This window comes from Thamnophis sirtalis, unplaced genomic scaffold (assembly GCF_051295495.1).
Source record: "Thamnophis sirtalis isolate CommonGarterSnake01/CBP01778 unplaced genomic scaffold, rThaSir2_p1.2 scaffold_2, whole genome shotgun sequence".
NCBI lineage: Eukaryota > Metazoa > Chordata > Lepidosauria > Squamata > Natricidae > Thamnophis > Thamnophis sirtalis.
In genome coordinates, this window is record NW_028261382.1 from 25639529 (window position 1) to 25655622 (window position 16094).

At 51.2% G+C, this 16094-nt stretch overlaps 1 protein-coding gene across 2 annotated transcripts in view; it reads left to right on the forward strand.

Moving 5' to 3' along the window:
- Window positions 1–16094, forward strand: part of COL5A1 (collagen type V alpha 1 chain) — a 249424-nt gene that overhangs the window by 170358 nt on the left and 62972 nt on the right. For both annotated transcript variants that reach the window (XM_087704496.1, XM_087704497.1), the window contains exons 24-28: window positions 1020–1064; window positions 2333–2386; window positions 4268–4312; window positions 6686–6739; window positions 11952–11996. In XM_087704496.1, the coding sequence (XP_087560622.1) occupies window positions 1020–1064; window positions 2333–2386; window positions 4268–4312; window positions 6686–6739; window positions 11952–11996 (243 nt within the window). The remainder of the gene's footprint in view (window positions 1–1019; window positions 1065–2332; window positions 2387–4267; window positions 4313–6685; window positions 6740–11951; window positions 11997–16094) is intronic.

Below are 16094 nucleotides of genomic sequence, written 5' to 3' on the forward strand. Positions count from 1 at the left end.
GCAGCATGGAGAGAGACTTGGTGTGATAGTCTCAGCACTCTGGAAAACGCCATGCTGGGGGAAAAGAGACCCTCCCTTTCCCTCAAGGATGGGAGTCCCAGAGACCCTCCTTTGCAAGCCAAAATCTAGGAGAGTTGCAAGAGTCCCAGAGAGTTTGTTGGAAGAAACGTCCATCTGGGTTCAGTCCCAAGTGGGGAGAAAGACACTGGAAACATGGAGGCTGCTTGGAAAGACGGTTTAATGGTGGACAGGACCACATGGTTTGAGGTCCTGGGCAAAAATGAGAGAGATGCCGAGAGTTCCTGGGTTTTATGCCCTCTGTTGGGCTTTGAATTTGAGCTTGTGTTCTGATTGGTTGTCAGACTCCCATGGGGCCATGCAGGGGCAACTCTGTAGGCTGCCATTGAGTCCCAAGCTTGGTTGGCTCTTGCTGGGTGATGATGTAATGAAAGAGCTTTGGGATTCCTATTGTGGCTCTGCCTGAAGGAGGTAGATCTTTGTTATGTAGAATAGACTGCCCCAGGCCTTAATGGCCAATTAACAAAAGTGTGTGTGTGGTGGGGTGGGGACTGAATTTCTGCCTCCCTTTTAGGGAAAATATTCTCCCCTTTTATTTTTTCCTAAAATATCTCATTTTCCTTGGAAGGGGATGGGTGCTGATTTCCTACAAGTTGAACATGTCTGGGTGCCTTGGGGAGGGGGGTTTCCTTGCCTCCTGCCACAGCTTTCCAATGCGGAGGGAGGAAGGAGACTGGAATCCCTTTTAGACCGAAAACCAACCCTGCTGTTGCTGGCTACTGTTGGAATTTGTCAAGTGTGTGTGTGTTTGTGTTTGTGTGTATGTGTGTGTGTTTCATCTTGTTGTGTAGAAGAAAACTTGGGGTTTAAGCCTGGACACCCGCAGGCTGGAAGTCTTCCCCTAGCTGGGTGAGGGTTGGGGTTAGGGAAGGAAGTGGCCCTCTGGGGTTCCCCTGGTGCCCTCTTTGCCTCTTACCCCCTTTCTCCCCTTCTCTTTCTAGGGTCTTCCCGGCCCTCAAGGTCCCATCGGAGCTCCCGGGGATAAGGTAGGTGGATGGCAAACGCCTGTCCTTTAGAAGAGGCCGGTGGACTTCGGGGCAGTCGCTGCTCTTGTGCTCAAATACCTGCCTGTGTATTTCTTTCACTTTCTGTGCGGGGGAGTCTTTTTCCTTTGAGGAAATAGATGCCACCCCCAGCCTCTCTATTACAGATTCTAACACTTGCACCCTCTGAAAAGAGGGTGGGTGAAAGCAGGAGTGGGTCAGGGTCCTGCCTTCCTCCAGCTTCCCTGAGTCTTCACGCCACCCGGTTTGGTTCAAGGATCAAAGCTCAGGACCCTGGACAGCACCCCGGAGTTTAGGGGAGCTGGTTGAAGTTTTAAAAGAGAGTCAGGGTCCCAAGAAACACCCCCAACGAAAGGAGACTCGGAGGCTTGAGTTTCCTCAAAGTTCCACTTTATTAGAGATGCCATTTTGGCACATCTGGGAAAAACCGACTCTGAGAGCTTCCAGGTTTTCCCCACCCAAAAGAAAGCTCCTGTCCATCACAAGGCCCAATCAGCCTCACCGTCATGCCACTCCAGTGCAGGGCAGAGTGGCCTTAACTCTTGGAGAAAGGAATGTTATTATGAGTATGCATCTCCCCAGCTCTGTATGAGCCCCCCTCCCAGTTTCCCACAGCAATCCGTGTGGCAGAAGGCCCAATGCAAAAGATGGCTTCCGGGCCTGACAGAGCGGGTGCTGGAGCAGGTGCCCAGGGCCAGTCTGGGCATTTGAGTTGCCTACATTCAGGCCATCCAGCAGAGCCTCGGCATCTGGGCAATGCTACTGGATCTCTTCCGGAAGGCCCCCCCTGGAGGCTTTGAGTGGGCAGAGGGCAGAGAAGTGCCCGGGCAGCCATCTTCTTCTGCTCTGCCCATCTCAGGTGGAACTGGAAGGCCCTGGCAAAGAGATCAATAACTGTCAGAGAATCTGACCCAACGGGCACCTGAGCCCAGCTCAGCTCAGCTCCTGCAGGACGCGGTGGAGAGCCTTGTCCTATTCTGAGCACTTCGTGAGGTCACTGGAGGGAAGGCGGAATACTTTGCAGGGGGAATGGGCTCCGTGGGAGGCACAGCAGGGGACGGAGGACGGCGGCACGAACCTTGTACTTGATCCAAGATGTTCCAGAGGGCTGGTTCCTGGAAGGCCTAAGTCAGCTCCTGGTTCCTAGGAGGAGCCTACAGTCTCGGAAAGCCCAGAGCATAATTGACCAGTAAGCTCCCTGCTCTTGCCCTCCTGCACGTTGGCTGCAAAAATGTCTCTTTCTTCCCTAGGGTCCCCTGGGGAAACCGGGTCTTCCTGGCATGCCTGGAGCAGATGGTCCCCCGGTAAGCTCTGCTGAGGTCCCTACAGGAGACCCTTCCTTCCTTCCTTCTTTCCTTCCTTCCTTCCTTCCTTCCTTCCTTCCTTCCTTCCTTCTCTTTCTTCCCTCCCTCCCACTCTCCCTCCTCCCTCTCTTCCTCTCTACCTCCCTCCCTCCCTTCTTCCCTTCCTTCCTGCCTCCACTGGATTCCTAAAGTGGGCAGGGTGTGTGCAAGATGATCTCCAAGGTCCCTTCCGACCCTTCCATTATATTAGCCTACAATCAAACCAGCATTGCTTGCAAAGATCGTTCCCAATAAAGAAAGCTAGATGGCTGTAAAATTCCATCCAAATGCCTGTCATCTTTGATTTGCAAATGTAAATATGTCCTTGGGAACCTGCCCTTCTCCAGTTTTGGCTTCTGCAAGGAAGATGGGTTGGTTGTGCATCTCTTGCATCTGCCTGCATTAATCAGAGGTCTGAGCATGTCTGAACAGATGCCTGTTTCAGTCCCGCAGAGAGAGGGAAGCTTTTGGGGAGGGGGCAGGAAAATACCCCCAGTGCTTCCCCTGGTAGGTTGACCTCCATTCTCTTGACCTGCAGAAACGGCCCTGGAAAGACAGCAGGGGGCTTTGCAGGTGCCCTTCCGTTTCTTGGCTTCTGCTCTTTGTGGCTAATTGGGAGAAGCACCAGCTGGAAGGCTGCCAAGGGGGAGGGGGGCAGCACTGGTTTCTGGCAGGGGCAGCCCTTGGCAGGTGCTCAGCCAAGGGGATTCCTAGAGATGCCAAGCTTTCTACCCAGAGATGCATTCCCAAGGCTTGATTTGTGGTGCCCATCTATACCTGGCTGTCTTGACCAAGATGGAGGATCCCCTAACCTAGAAGAATCCCCCCTTTGTCCCTGTTCTTTACTGGACCTTGGGCCTCAGGAGGGTTGATGAGCAGAGCACTTTCTGTCTGCCTGGCTGGTGGATAGGACAGCCAAGGGCCTTTGACTCTCCAAGAGACACTCCCAGCCCAGGGCACTCGGTCTGCTGGAACCCCCTGAGAGGGAAGGGCACACAGGGCTGGAATGGTAGCCAGCTGGGAGGGTGAAGAGAAGCTTGTCCAGCAGGCCCAAGGCAGGAAGAACAGGCAGCCCAGCCTTACACTTAGACAAGAAAAAACAGAAGGACACATACAGACTGGGGGAAACCAGGCTTAATAACAGTAACTGTAAGAGGGATCTTGGAGGCTTAGTTAAAGAGGAGCCAACAGTGTGCAGCAGAAGCCAAAAAAGCCAACACAATCCTAAATTGCATTAACAGAGGGATACAATCAAGATCAAGGGAGGTACTAACATTGCTCTATAAAGCCTTAGAAAGGCCACACCTAAAATACTGCATCCAGTTTTGGTCACCAAGCTATAAAAAAGATGTGGAGACTGTAGAAAGATTGCAGAGAAGAGCAACCAGGATGGTGAAGGGTCTGGAGGCTAAAACATACGATGAACGGTTTCAGGAACTGGGCATGGCTGATTTAGTGAAGAGAAGGACCAGGGGAGACAGGATAGCAGTCTTCCAATATTTGAGGGGATGCCACAGAGAGGAAAGGTGGGGGGTCAAGCTATTATCCAAAGCACCTGAAGGCCAGACAACGAATAATGGATGGAAACTGATCAAGGAAAGATTCAACCTGGAAATAAGGGGGAATTTCCTGACAGTGAGAACAATCAACCAAGGAACAAGTTGCCTTCGGAAATTGTAGGAGCTTCATTACTGGGAGCTTCCAAGAAGAGACTGGACTACCACCTGTCAGAAATGGTGTAGGGTCTGCTGTTTGGGTGAGGGGTTCGACTAGATGACCTACAAGGTCCCTTCCAGCTCTGTTCATCTGTTCATCGGCTTCTCTTGCTTTCCTTGCTTGCAGGGCCATCCTGGCAAAGAAGGGCCTCCGGGCGAGAAGGGCACCCAGGTAGGTAGACGTCAATTCCTCTGGGTTCATCCACCTGCCGTCATGAGAAAGGGGGCTGCAGAAAATAGCAAGATGAGAGGCCTCCAACCTGGACGTGCTGGGTGGGAAAACACAGCCCGACTCCACAACCTGTGGCACTTCTTGAGAGGGAAGAGTGGGGGGGGGAGGCCTCAGGAGACCCACAACTGCAAACAGGGGTCAGCAGGGAACCTGATGGGTGCATCTGGACACTGGTCTAGAGGTCACAACTAACCTTGTCTCCACAGTCCCTTCCCCAGTGGGTTGGGGGCGAGGGGGAAATCCCACTGAAAGATGTAGTTGCTGGTTTCTTCCAGCTGAAGGAGTTCCCTTAAGCCAGCTTCTCAAACCTTTGCCGAAGACAGTAATGCCTAGTGGCGTTTGCCTACTGACGTTGAAATTCACCAAGGCAGCGTGCTGGGAAGAGACGGGACTGGGAGAAATCGCAGCTGCCTCCCTGCTTTGGGATGATTCCCTCCTCCTTCTGGCTTTGTACCAGAATCAGAGTTTGCGAGGGTCTCTGCTTACAGAATTGAGAAGTGGGCCCATCCGTCACAATGTCCGTAACTGCTCTGGAAGTCATTTAGCAGGCAGCAGGCAGCTTCCAGCTGTCTCTGGATCCCCAGGTGGCTGCCTTCTATACCAGTTTCATCCAAAGACCTCCTCAGCTCTGGACAGGAGGCACCTCAATTTGTCCTGGCTTCAGAGGAGGCTGGAGATCCTTCTGGACTGCAAGGCTTAAGTCCAGTGGTGAAATTCTGAATTTTTTACTACCAGTTATGTGGGCGTGGCAGGGAAAGGATACTGCAAAATCCCCATTCCCTCCCCACTCTGGGGCCAGAGAAGTTCTCCAAATTACTCAAAATTTCCATTACTGGTTCTCCAGAACCTGTCAGAACCTGCTGAATTTCACCCCTGCTTAAATCCCCCCCCAATGTTTGTTGGATCACACAAGGATGATGCACACAGTGGTAGCTGAGAGGGAGGAGTAGGAGTAGGGTGGAAGTTGAGGAGAGACCTGTTCTATCTCCCCCACTCCACCCAAATGGGATCAACCGGTCCTCCTTTCTGAGCTGGGGGTCCTTCCCTGGAACAGAATGTTAAAGAATTTGTGCATCTTCTTCAAATAAGGTGCAAAGTTGCAGTTGAAAATATGACAATACAACCCCAGTAATCTTAGTATAAAGAAATCAGGGCGCTCTTATTTTTTTTAAAAAAGATTCACGCCTTATCTTTTAAACTATTCAAATCAAACAAAGAAACTGCAGCTGGAATCCGGCACAAAGCAGAGTTCACAGAGGCAGTGGAATAAAATATTCATGGAATGCCTTTGTGATTTAGGGGGGAAGCGTCCAAGCAGCCCTCAATACATCCTCATTGTCATCCAGTTGGGTTAGAAGAGGAAGAGCAGATGAAGGCCTAATGGAGCCTCTTGGAAGCTGTGTGTCCAGTTAAATTCTGCCTTAAGATAGTCAGGCTGAACACTTGTGCAAAAATCATTACACCAACATTTTAGGACAGAACATCCTAGGTTATAGAGGGAAATGGTGGATCAGTTCAGACGTTTTCTGCTGGGAAATGTGGCCATTGTCAGAAAACAGGCCTTTCCAGCAGGCACTGAAATTCACAGCTCCTGGAGGACGTAGGTGGGCCTGTGGGTGTCATTGTTAAAACATACCACGTGAAGTGCATCTCCTGGTGGTGGCATATCTTTTCTGTAGCCAAGGGGAGTCACAGTCTTCTGGACTTGAGCATTCCCTTCCTGGAGGGTGAGGTTAGACCCTCCAGGAGTAGCTCAGCCAGTGGAAATGGCCTCCCCTCTCTTTGGATTTCTTTATCACAAGGGGATCCGGCAGAACGGCCTCAAACCTGCAAGCTTTTATCTTGAGTTTAGGGAGGTGATGAGGACGGTGTAGGGCTAGGCGGTGAGTTCTCACACCTGCATTTCTTGCTGCAGATGTTCTTTCTGCAGGGTGGCATCCATGAAAGAGCTCCAGCCATAGCTCACCTTCTGGCTCCTACAGCCACCGTCATGGCAAGGCCACAACTTGCCCAGAGTTAGTTTGCTCTGTGCCTAAAGGGTTGTGTAACCCATAACCTTAACTGATGCCTTTAGCAGCCGAGCCACTGTTTGTTCGGGGTGTGTGAAGCAGGCCCTGGAGTCCCAATGTATAATATAGGCATTGGCTTCGGCAAAATGTTGTATTATACTGGCATAGGTAATTTGTTTACCTGCAAGGTGAGCCCGGCTCTGATTTGCTGGCCGGAAGGGGCATAAACATCCTATTTTCTCTCAAGGAGCATCTCACGATGATTGAATTCTCTTCCCCCTCCCTCCTTCTCCTCTGATCACAGGGTCCAGCTGGCCCTCAGGGCCCACTTGGGTATCCCGGCTCCCGTGGAGTGAAGGTAAGCAGCCGGAATCCCGTCTTGGGGCCCTTCTGAATGCCGCCTCCATCTCTTCCTCTCATAGAGGCGTGTGAAGTCTTTTTGAGACTGCTGTGACTCTGAAGGCTGACCCAGCTCATGGGAACTGGTCTTGACAAGCAGGAATCCAGTTAGGACACCGGGGACTGGTCTGCCTTCTGTGCCGTTAAAAGATCTGTTGCCTCCTCCCTGGTTGGGTGGAGATCCAGACTTTTAAGAAAGTCCTGCTGGATTATTAGGCTGAGGGTGTCATCCAGCATCCAGGCCTCCCCACTGTGGACCAGAACATGCTGTAGGGATGTTTGCAGCCAGTCCTAAAGGCTGCGGCCCCCGGGAGACACCAATTGCCAAAGTGTCAGCGTTCCAAGTGACGCACCCATCGAAAGCAGAACTCCAGGCAGGGAGATTCCTCAAAGAACATGTTTATTGGATACATCATATCAGCACAACCGGTGAAAACCAACTCTGTTCCTGTGGTTTTTACCTAATTAAAACCGGGAAAGTTCCCCCTCCCTTATATGGTATAAGTGGAAGGAGCAGCTCTGAAGTGGCTTCTGAGTGAATGGTAGAGTTTCTCACACCAGCATCTAAACTTTAACCATGGCTGAACTCTTCATGGCTGTTGTTGTGGTCTGTAGGCCACCGGCCTCTCCAGCAGCTGAATCAGATGAGGAGGAGGAGGAGACGTGGGAGTCAGGGTCAGAATAAAGGCAACCTGAGATCTCCAAGGGGGAAGAGGGAATGGAGCTGGCAGAGAGAGAAAGACAGAGGCACAGCCTGGGCCGTCCGTCAGCCTTTAGATGGAGAGTCAAGAGCCCCCAGGTCTGGAGATGGCTGATGAGGATGAACAGCTGGGCCCAGTGCCTGATGCACAGATACACAGAAGGCAGAGGAGAGGAGAGCAGTGGAAATCTATAGGCCGGTCCTTGGGACAGAAGAGCCACCGCTGCTAGTGAAGCCCCACCCTGGCTCTGGGGATCAAAGGCAGGGGGTGGAGATGAATAGGTGTGGAAGACAACTCTTCATCTCCCTGCCGGATGGACTTGTTAGCCTGCATTAAGAGAGAAACTTTTTACAGGGGTCGCTGGCACTCCTAATAAAGGAACCTTTTGAGTTCATGTCAGAGGGTTTGTCTGTTTGGGGAGCTGGGTCAGAACAGCTGCTAACCTGGGACCAGAACTTTGGATCTGGCCAGAGGATTCCTTCCCAGGCTGCCCAGCTGTTGCCACCCTGGGATGCTGATTGAAGGTGCATTGGGTGCTTCAAACGCCGAGCCTTTGTTGCTTGTTGTATTGGAGGAGATGCCCCACCTGGCTGCCACACGCTGAAGGCTGAAAGCTTTTCTCTGCCAGGCTTTTGGCCCAGGAACTCTTTGGCACTCTCCTTGGCATCAAAGGGCATCCCGCGTGGGGAGCCTAGGCTGAGAAAGGCTGTTGGGGGAGTGAGGAGGGTCCCCAGCTGTTCTCTCTCATTTCTCTCCTTCCGTCCCCACCAGCTTCCCTGCCTGCCATTCCCTCTTCAACTCCGCCCAGGAGCCTCCCCTCCCCTTGCCTGCCCCATTGGCCTCCCCAATCCCCAGGGATTCATTCAGGGAGCATCACCTGGGGGTGGCCGGGTGGATCCTTCCTGCTGCTCTACGCCTGGGTTGCTGCAAAAGTTTTCCTTTCCAGGTCAATCCTGCCTTAATTGGAAGAAGGCCTAAAACTGACTCCAGCAACGGAAGGCAAACGGAGTGTCTCAGCATTCAAATCATTGGGTGCCCCCCCTCTCCCCCCACCCATAAAAATCCACATTGATGCTGCAAGAAGCCATTTTAAAGGCTGCTGTGGGCGTACTGTTGTTTCCTGATGTGCAGGGGGGAGGGGCTGCTTGTGAAGGGGCTTGGATTTGTTTTCAAGGCATTTCACCAGCAGCCCCTTTCACTCCCCTCACACCCCTCTTTAGCTACTTAGTGTCAAATAAAGACTGTCCCCCCCCCTCCCGGCTTTCCGTGCAGTTTTAAAATCCCTCCCTCCCTCCCTCCCTCCCTCCCAGGGCACTCTGAATGAGATTTCACACAGAAATTGCTTCCGTGTTGCCCTTTTGCAATATTTATCAATGTGTATAATGTTGATAGCCACGGAAGACAATGCGAGAAGCTGTAAGCATCCAATCTGAGCAATCTTCCACACAAAATTCAGATAGGAAAAAAATAGGTAATTTAGAGCTGCTGGATAAAAGGAGAAAGTCAAACGGGGAGAAGCAACTTTTCTGACATGGCTGCTTTAGCATCAGACGCGCTACTGGTTTGAAAAATGTTTCCTAAAAATATGTACTTACGTATTCCTTTTGGTGCAACAGAAGTCAGACTCCCCAAAAGGAAATTGAATGTAAAAGTTACCAGGGGGAAGGAGAAAAATGGAGGGGGAACTTGTAAATATGCCTAACAATATATATTTAAAGTTCTAACGTGAGGTTTAAAATTATGGGGCTTAATGATGTATAACTATGTAATAGTATTATAAGGATAGCTGGAAACCTGAACGTGGCTGACACTTCGCCCAAAAAAGAGGGGCTTTTTTGGGGGGAGAAATAAATGGAACCTGTATATAAGAAGTCGGACTCTCCCCACCCCCCATTTCTGTAGTGTCACCTGTCTTTAGGGGCCAGTCGGCTTGGCCTGCCCTGCAGATCCTGAGAAAGCTAAGGAAGAGCAGCTGGCCAGGGGTTCAGCTGCAGCCCGAGTCCAGGTTGCCTCTGGTTGTAGGTCTTGAGCTGTTGCAGACTTGGGGACCCCTGCCAGCCATCAAGAGCAGACAGATACAGGGAACAGCAAAGGACTCACAGCCAGACTCCACTCCGGGAAACATTTGCCTGGGGCCCATTTCTTGGTTGGATGGAAGCCATCTGCAGTCCTTGGCATCTCTATGGAAATTGGGTAGTTCCAGGGCCCCATAAAGATAATCTCAGATGGATCCCAGCTTCTCCAGAAGATTCAAGGTGGACAGCTGCCTCTAGATCACCTCCACCAGCTGTGATGGAAGTTTCCATGTCTGCAATTACTTTTTCCGTGTCCTGCATCAGGCAGGATGCCATTGTGCCACAAGAGGTGTCCCACAAGGCAGCTCTCGGCCGACACCAGTAGAGGAAGATGCCTGCAAGGGGACAAAAGAGGAGAAAGTAACTTTCCATTCTCCCATCCAGCCTAGTGTGGCCCGAAGAACCTCAGAAATCACATTAAGGGATATTCCGTTAAGCTCCATTGAAGTTGTTACCTAGCCTGGTAACAAAACGTTCAGAAACCAGCTGTTCTCACCCAGCTCTCCAAACACAACAGACCCTCTGAAGTGAACTCAAAGTTTCCTTTATTAGGAGCAAAAAGTTTCTCTCTCAACGCAGGCTTAAGAGATCTGTCCAGCAGGGAGATGAATAGTTGTCGGCCACACCTATTTATCTCTGCCCCCTGCCTTTCATCCCCAAAGCTAAGGTGGGGCTTCACTAGCAGCAGTGGCTCTTCTGTCCCGAGGACCAGCCCATAAACTTCCATTGCTCTCCTCTGCCTTCTGAGCATCTGGACCCAGTTGTTCCTCCTCATCAGCCACCTTCAGACCTGGGGGCTGTTGACTCTCCATCTGAGGGCTGACGGACGGTCCAGGCTTCACTTCTGTCTCTCTCTGCCAGCTCCGTTCCCTCTTCCCCCTCGGAGCTCCCAGGTTGCCTTGATGCTGACCCTGATTCCCACACCGCCTCCTTATCTGGTTCAGCTGCTGGAGGAGCCCAGCAGCCGACAGGCAACAACGCCTGCCCACAAGGTCAGAGAATGAACCTTCACCCTCGTATTCCTCCGTGTTGCCTTTAGGACAACTGCAGGCACAACACACCCTCTCTCTCTCTCTCCCTCTCCCTCCCTCCCTCCCTCCTCTCTCTCTCTCTCTCTCTCTCTCTCTCTCTCTCTCTCTCACACACACACACACACACACACACACACACACACACACACACACACCCTCTAGGCACAGCCTTCCTTCATCTGGTTGGGCTTGGGCTAGAAAAAGCCCAGACAGTTCCCTTGAGCCCAGGAGAGTCCCTAACCAGGCATGGATTTGGAGCGGGTGTTGACCCAAGACTAGCCATCTCCTGTGAGGTCAAGAGTCCAGTTAAAGCAAAAGAGAAATGTTTCTGCTGCCCAGCTGGCAAGCTGCCTCTCTCAGACCCCTCTCATTCTCTCTCTGCCTTTTCAACCCAAATCCAACCCCTTTTACACATAAGCCCATCTTCTTGGGCACTGGAAGATGAGATACTGTCTTCTTTGGAGGAAGGCAGTTCTGGTTTCTGAAAACGTCACTGCACCCATGTGATTCCTCCTGATGGCCACAGGTAGGCCAACATCCTTGCACCTGACCCACAACCCTCTCCCTGTGGACCCTCTTGAGGTCACTGCAGGAGTTGCTCCATGATGCCAGGTCAATCTGGGGCAGAGAAGCCATTGTGCAGCTTCACTCTGGTGCCCTGGAAGGCAAAACAGGGAGGGCTTCTCTCTCACCCCAATTACTGCACCACCACAGAGGATCTCTGGATACTACCTCTAGAACAGGGGAGGCGAACTTGATTTCTTTGAGGGACCTGTCAGGGTTGTCTCTGACATTTCAGGGGGGGCAGTGTGGGGGTGGCCAGCTCAACGTCACTCGTGTCGGGGGCACCTGTGGTGGCCCAAGCACTCTGCCAGAGAAAATGGACTCCCAAGCTCTGTTTTCGGCTGCGACAGCCTCCTGCATCCCTCTGTCAGTGAAAACTGAGCACGCCGCCCTCCCAAGCTCCGTTTTGGCCGGCAGAGGCACCATGGACCAGTCCTTCACTGTTTCCAGGGCAGCCCCGCAGCCAGATCTAAGCATCCTGCAGGCCGGGACACGCCCCCAGGCCTTGAGTTTGACACCCCTGTTCTAGAAGGGAGACTGCCGAGAATAGTTCACATAATTGTGGTTGTCACACCAGAGGGCCTGGATCTTTCTCTAGCTGAGAGGAACCGAAGCTGGGTGGATTAACTGGGCTGGGCAGTTGGTGCCAAAGACAAGCATCTCTTTGTCCAATATCCAAATCAGGCTCTGTGTGACGATCACAGGCTCTCTAGCTGAGATCCTTGAGTAGACAACCTGCATGGTCACCCTCAATGTGCCAGGTGATATTAATGCATTTTTTGTGTGTGTTTGCGGTTAAGGGCGCTGACGGCATCCGGGGCTTGAAAGGGACGAAGGGTGAGAAGGTGAGTGAGCTTCCGTTTGAATCCCCGTCTTTTCCCTCCGCTGGATTTTCTGCCTTCCGTCTGTTCTGATCTAAGCCTCCCAAGATCATGAAGCCAACTCTGTGGCCTGATAAAACCCCTTTTATTTAGGTTACAGGGAATTCCTCTCCAGCAAAGTCTTTCATGAGATTTCACAGCTACAGACCTTTCTCAGGCTTGGAGAGCTGCCAGGCCGATACCTTCCAAACTCCACGCTGTAGCAGCAATTACTTGGCAAGAAGTCAGAAACAGATTTTCACCCTAATGAATTGAACTCATTGTTTCCTGCAAACTCCCCTCCCCTTTCGTTCCTCTTTTAATCCCTATGGGAGGGGCCATTCACTGTCTCCCTGTGTCTTTACTCCTGAGTCGGCCCTTGTTCCTTAGCTGTTCCCTTCTCCTGGCAGTTCTACACATGCGCACACTGGGAACAGGCTCCAGCTGTTCTTCTGCCCCACTGATGTCTGACTCCAAAGGCTGCTGATAACTGTCAAGATGGCTCTGGCCCCCTCTCTGCCTCCAATGCAGAGCCTCATCAGAGCCTTCCCCAGACTCCAGGACTGGCCCAGGTTCCTCCCCAACCTCCTCACTGTCTTGAGTCTGCTGCCATCTCTGCTGGTGGGTCACAACACTGTCTCTTCCCTGTGTGGTTCAGTCTGTTTGCAGTTGCATGACAGGCAGAAATTCCACAGGAAAATCCACAGGATTTCTGGTACTGCCTCCATCTCTGTAGATCCCTCCCTGGAAAAAGTGCAGAATCTTGCAAAAGAGACGGCCTTGGCCCATGACTGGCTCTGCTCTAATGATGCTTAAAATTTTTGCCTCGTAGGGAATTCTCTTCATTTCATAGGTTGCCAAAGTGCAGTTTTAGATTTATGGAAACAAAGTGCAAAAAAAAAGGCATTATCCATGGGAAAACTGCTTGCATATATTAGGAAAAAGACGCATGTTTTTAGATATGGATATGCATAAAAATCTTATTAAAAAAAAACATTCAAAGAGAAACGGCAAAATAAAATGAAATCTACAAAGCTAAAGAACAAAGAGATGGAAACCGGCTTTCTGGTGCTTCTCATGCCCTTGTCACACCTTTGTGCCACAATACTGAGGGGTCACAACGTCACCCAAGGGCTGAAAAGTCTCAAATTCCTCACGTACAGAGTTCCCCAGAGGAAAATGCAGCCCCCTCGACCCCTTCAAAATGTGCAGAGGCCTGATGGAGGCTCCTAACCATCAGTACAAACATCGCCTCTAACACAGAGCCCCCACTCCTCACCCCCCAGGCCTTTTGGACAGTTCCTTGTCCGATGTTCAGTTACAAAACAAGCACTTTGGGGTCTCCTTTACACCAGGAGGTTGTGAGTTCAGGTCTGTAAATTAGATGCCTTTGATTTGCAGCTTTTGAGCTGTCCAGGGAACAGTCAGCTGCGGCATTCGGAGCTTCTCTTACAATCTGGCTGTCAGCAAGTTGGGAGAGCCAGTGTTGTGGCTGCCAGTGGCCAGCAGAACTGGCAGCAGATTCAGACAGTGAGGAGGTTGGGGAGGAACCTGGGCCAATCCTGGAGTCTAGGGGAGGCTCTGAGGAGGGCTCAGTGTCGGAGGCAGAGAGGGGGCCAGAGCCGTTTGACAGTTATCAGCTGCCTTCAGAGTCAGACATCAGTGAGGCAGACGAACAGCTGGAGCCTGTTCCTGATGTGCACATGCGCAATTGCCAGACAAAGGAAACAGCTAAAGAACAGGGGTCAACTTGGGAGCAAAGCCACAATGGCCCCTCCCAGAGGAAATAAAAGAGGAGCAAAAGGGGAGTTTGCAAGAGAAAATTAGTTCGCTTAATTGGCTCGTGACTCTCCGACACTCCTTGCCAAGTTCTGCAGATATCAACCTGGCAGCTCTCCAAGCCAGATAAGGTCTGTGACTGTAAATCCTCCCTCAAAAGACTTTGCTGGATGTAAATGAGCAGAATTCACAGTAAATTAATAAAAGGGGCTTTTGTCGGGACCAGGAGTTTGCTTCCTGCTCTTGGGAAGCCTAGGTCAGAACAGCCAGACGGACCGTCATGTCCTCCCCAAGAGAAGCAATGTTGAGCAGCATTCTGGTTTTGCTCCAGCCTTCAGTCTCCCGCCCTGCTGTGATGACCTGGGACAAGGCACGAAGGCACGATCTCCTTAAATCTCAGTCCCCAGCTGCGTCTTGTGAAGAAGGGCAGGGTGCTCTCCTCCTGCGTCGTCAGGTCGGAACTGTGCTGTTCCTGCCTTCTCTGCACTCTCCATGTTCGTGGATCAGGAGGGGGTGGTCCTTACTCACCTGAGCTCTGTTGCTCTTTCTGTCCACTGTTTGCCCTCTCTTGATCATCCTGCTAACTAGCCATCCCAATCCTGAAGAGACCTGGGCTGACTCGGCCTGTTCCCCCGCCCATTCCTCAAAAGCTCGATCTCCATCAGCTGTAGCTCCAGGTCGTCCCCCTCCATAGATTCAGGCTCCAAGGGGCGGGGGGGCATGACACCTGCCTTCCCCAGGCCTGCAGCCCATCAGCCAAGGAGCTGACAAGTAGGTCCAGGCAGCAGCTACCAGGGGCTGCTGAAGGAACAAAGGCCCAGTGTTGTTCTTGGGTTCCCTGCATCCACCTTCCAGCCCCTGACAGCCCAGCTTTAGGCCTTGATGCTCAATTGAAATGCAACACTTGAAAAACCTTTGCTGACTGGAAGAAATATTATTGCTGGCCTGGAGTCCTTTCTGAAAAGTCTGGTGTGGAATGGGTCAAAGGAGAGTAATTTGTGGCCGGCCCTGGGATCTTCTCTGTGTTTTTATCAGACTGATGGAAGAAGAGCAGGAGGCCTCTGAGTTTTCTCTGGACTTGCAGGAGGGGGTGGGAGGTTTTGAGGGCCTTGAACAGGATGTCCCCCGTGGACATGAAAGTCTTCTCTGAAGGAGGAGAACTGATTGAGTGTTCATCCTATTTGGTTCTTCTGCTCCACTGGAAATGACTTCCCTGTTGGGCTCTTGTTACCTGTCTCACCTCAGTGTGGCAAACCCTTTGAGAACTAGACTGGGAATCCATTTTATTTAGTAGTGGTCTTTCAAAGGAGGAACTTTTCAGAACCTTCTTAAGAAGGTAAGGCATCTTTCATCTCATCGTAGAACAATGAGTCAAATATCCCAGAAAAACAACTTGCCCTATAAACCACAGAGTTAAAGACTGAAGAAATCTAATCAGAGAGCATCTATACGGTCCACCTTCCCTACAACTCTCAGAGCAGTGGTATGGATCAGAGGTAGCATTCAGCCGGTTCGGACTGGTTCGCCTGAACCTGTAGTGGAAATCGTGGTTGGGCGTGGCCATCCACCCTGGCTCTATGCCATCCTATTTAGGTACATTTTAAAGCTGTGTGCATGCGTGCAAGTCGTGTACACAATCAAAGTGCATGCGCAGATGGCTGAGCACATGTGTGGATGCGTGCTGTCACATTTGCGAACCGGAAAGTAAGTGAATACCAGCCATGCTTCAGATGCTGCATCATGTCATGTCCCCTGAATACGATCGTACATCTCCCCCTTCCTGGGGGAATTTCTCTATTTTTATGCAGGGTTTATATCCTATGTGGTGTTTCTTACAACTGCAGCTATTCTAGCTGGGAGTTATAAGGTTGGAAGCCAGTCCGTTGGGAAACCTGCACTAGGTATTCTCTGGGTCCAGACAGCCTGGCCCATGAACTCACCTGAATTTCCCGACGACCATCAAAAAAGGCCCTTTCTCTGTTCACGATTCCATCTGGATTGAGTCCCTCAAGCCAGAAGCAGCTATTGCCCCAAATTAAAGTCCGACTAGCAGTGGTTGAGCTTTCTAAAACGTTGCGAGACCTCACCAATAGTTGGCAAGATTTGAGGGTTTTTGCATGAGATCTCCTGGGTTTATGGTAACTACTATTTCCCAGAAGTTTAGTGAAATCGCACAAAAGCCAGAATTTGGAAATGGGAGAAGTGGAAGTCTGCAAAAAAAAATTGCCCATCTTTAGCTCTTGAAATGTTGAAATCCTTGGCTAGGAATTGTATTGTTGGAGGATCCTTCTGCTGCGCACAGCA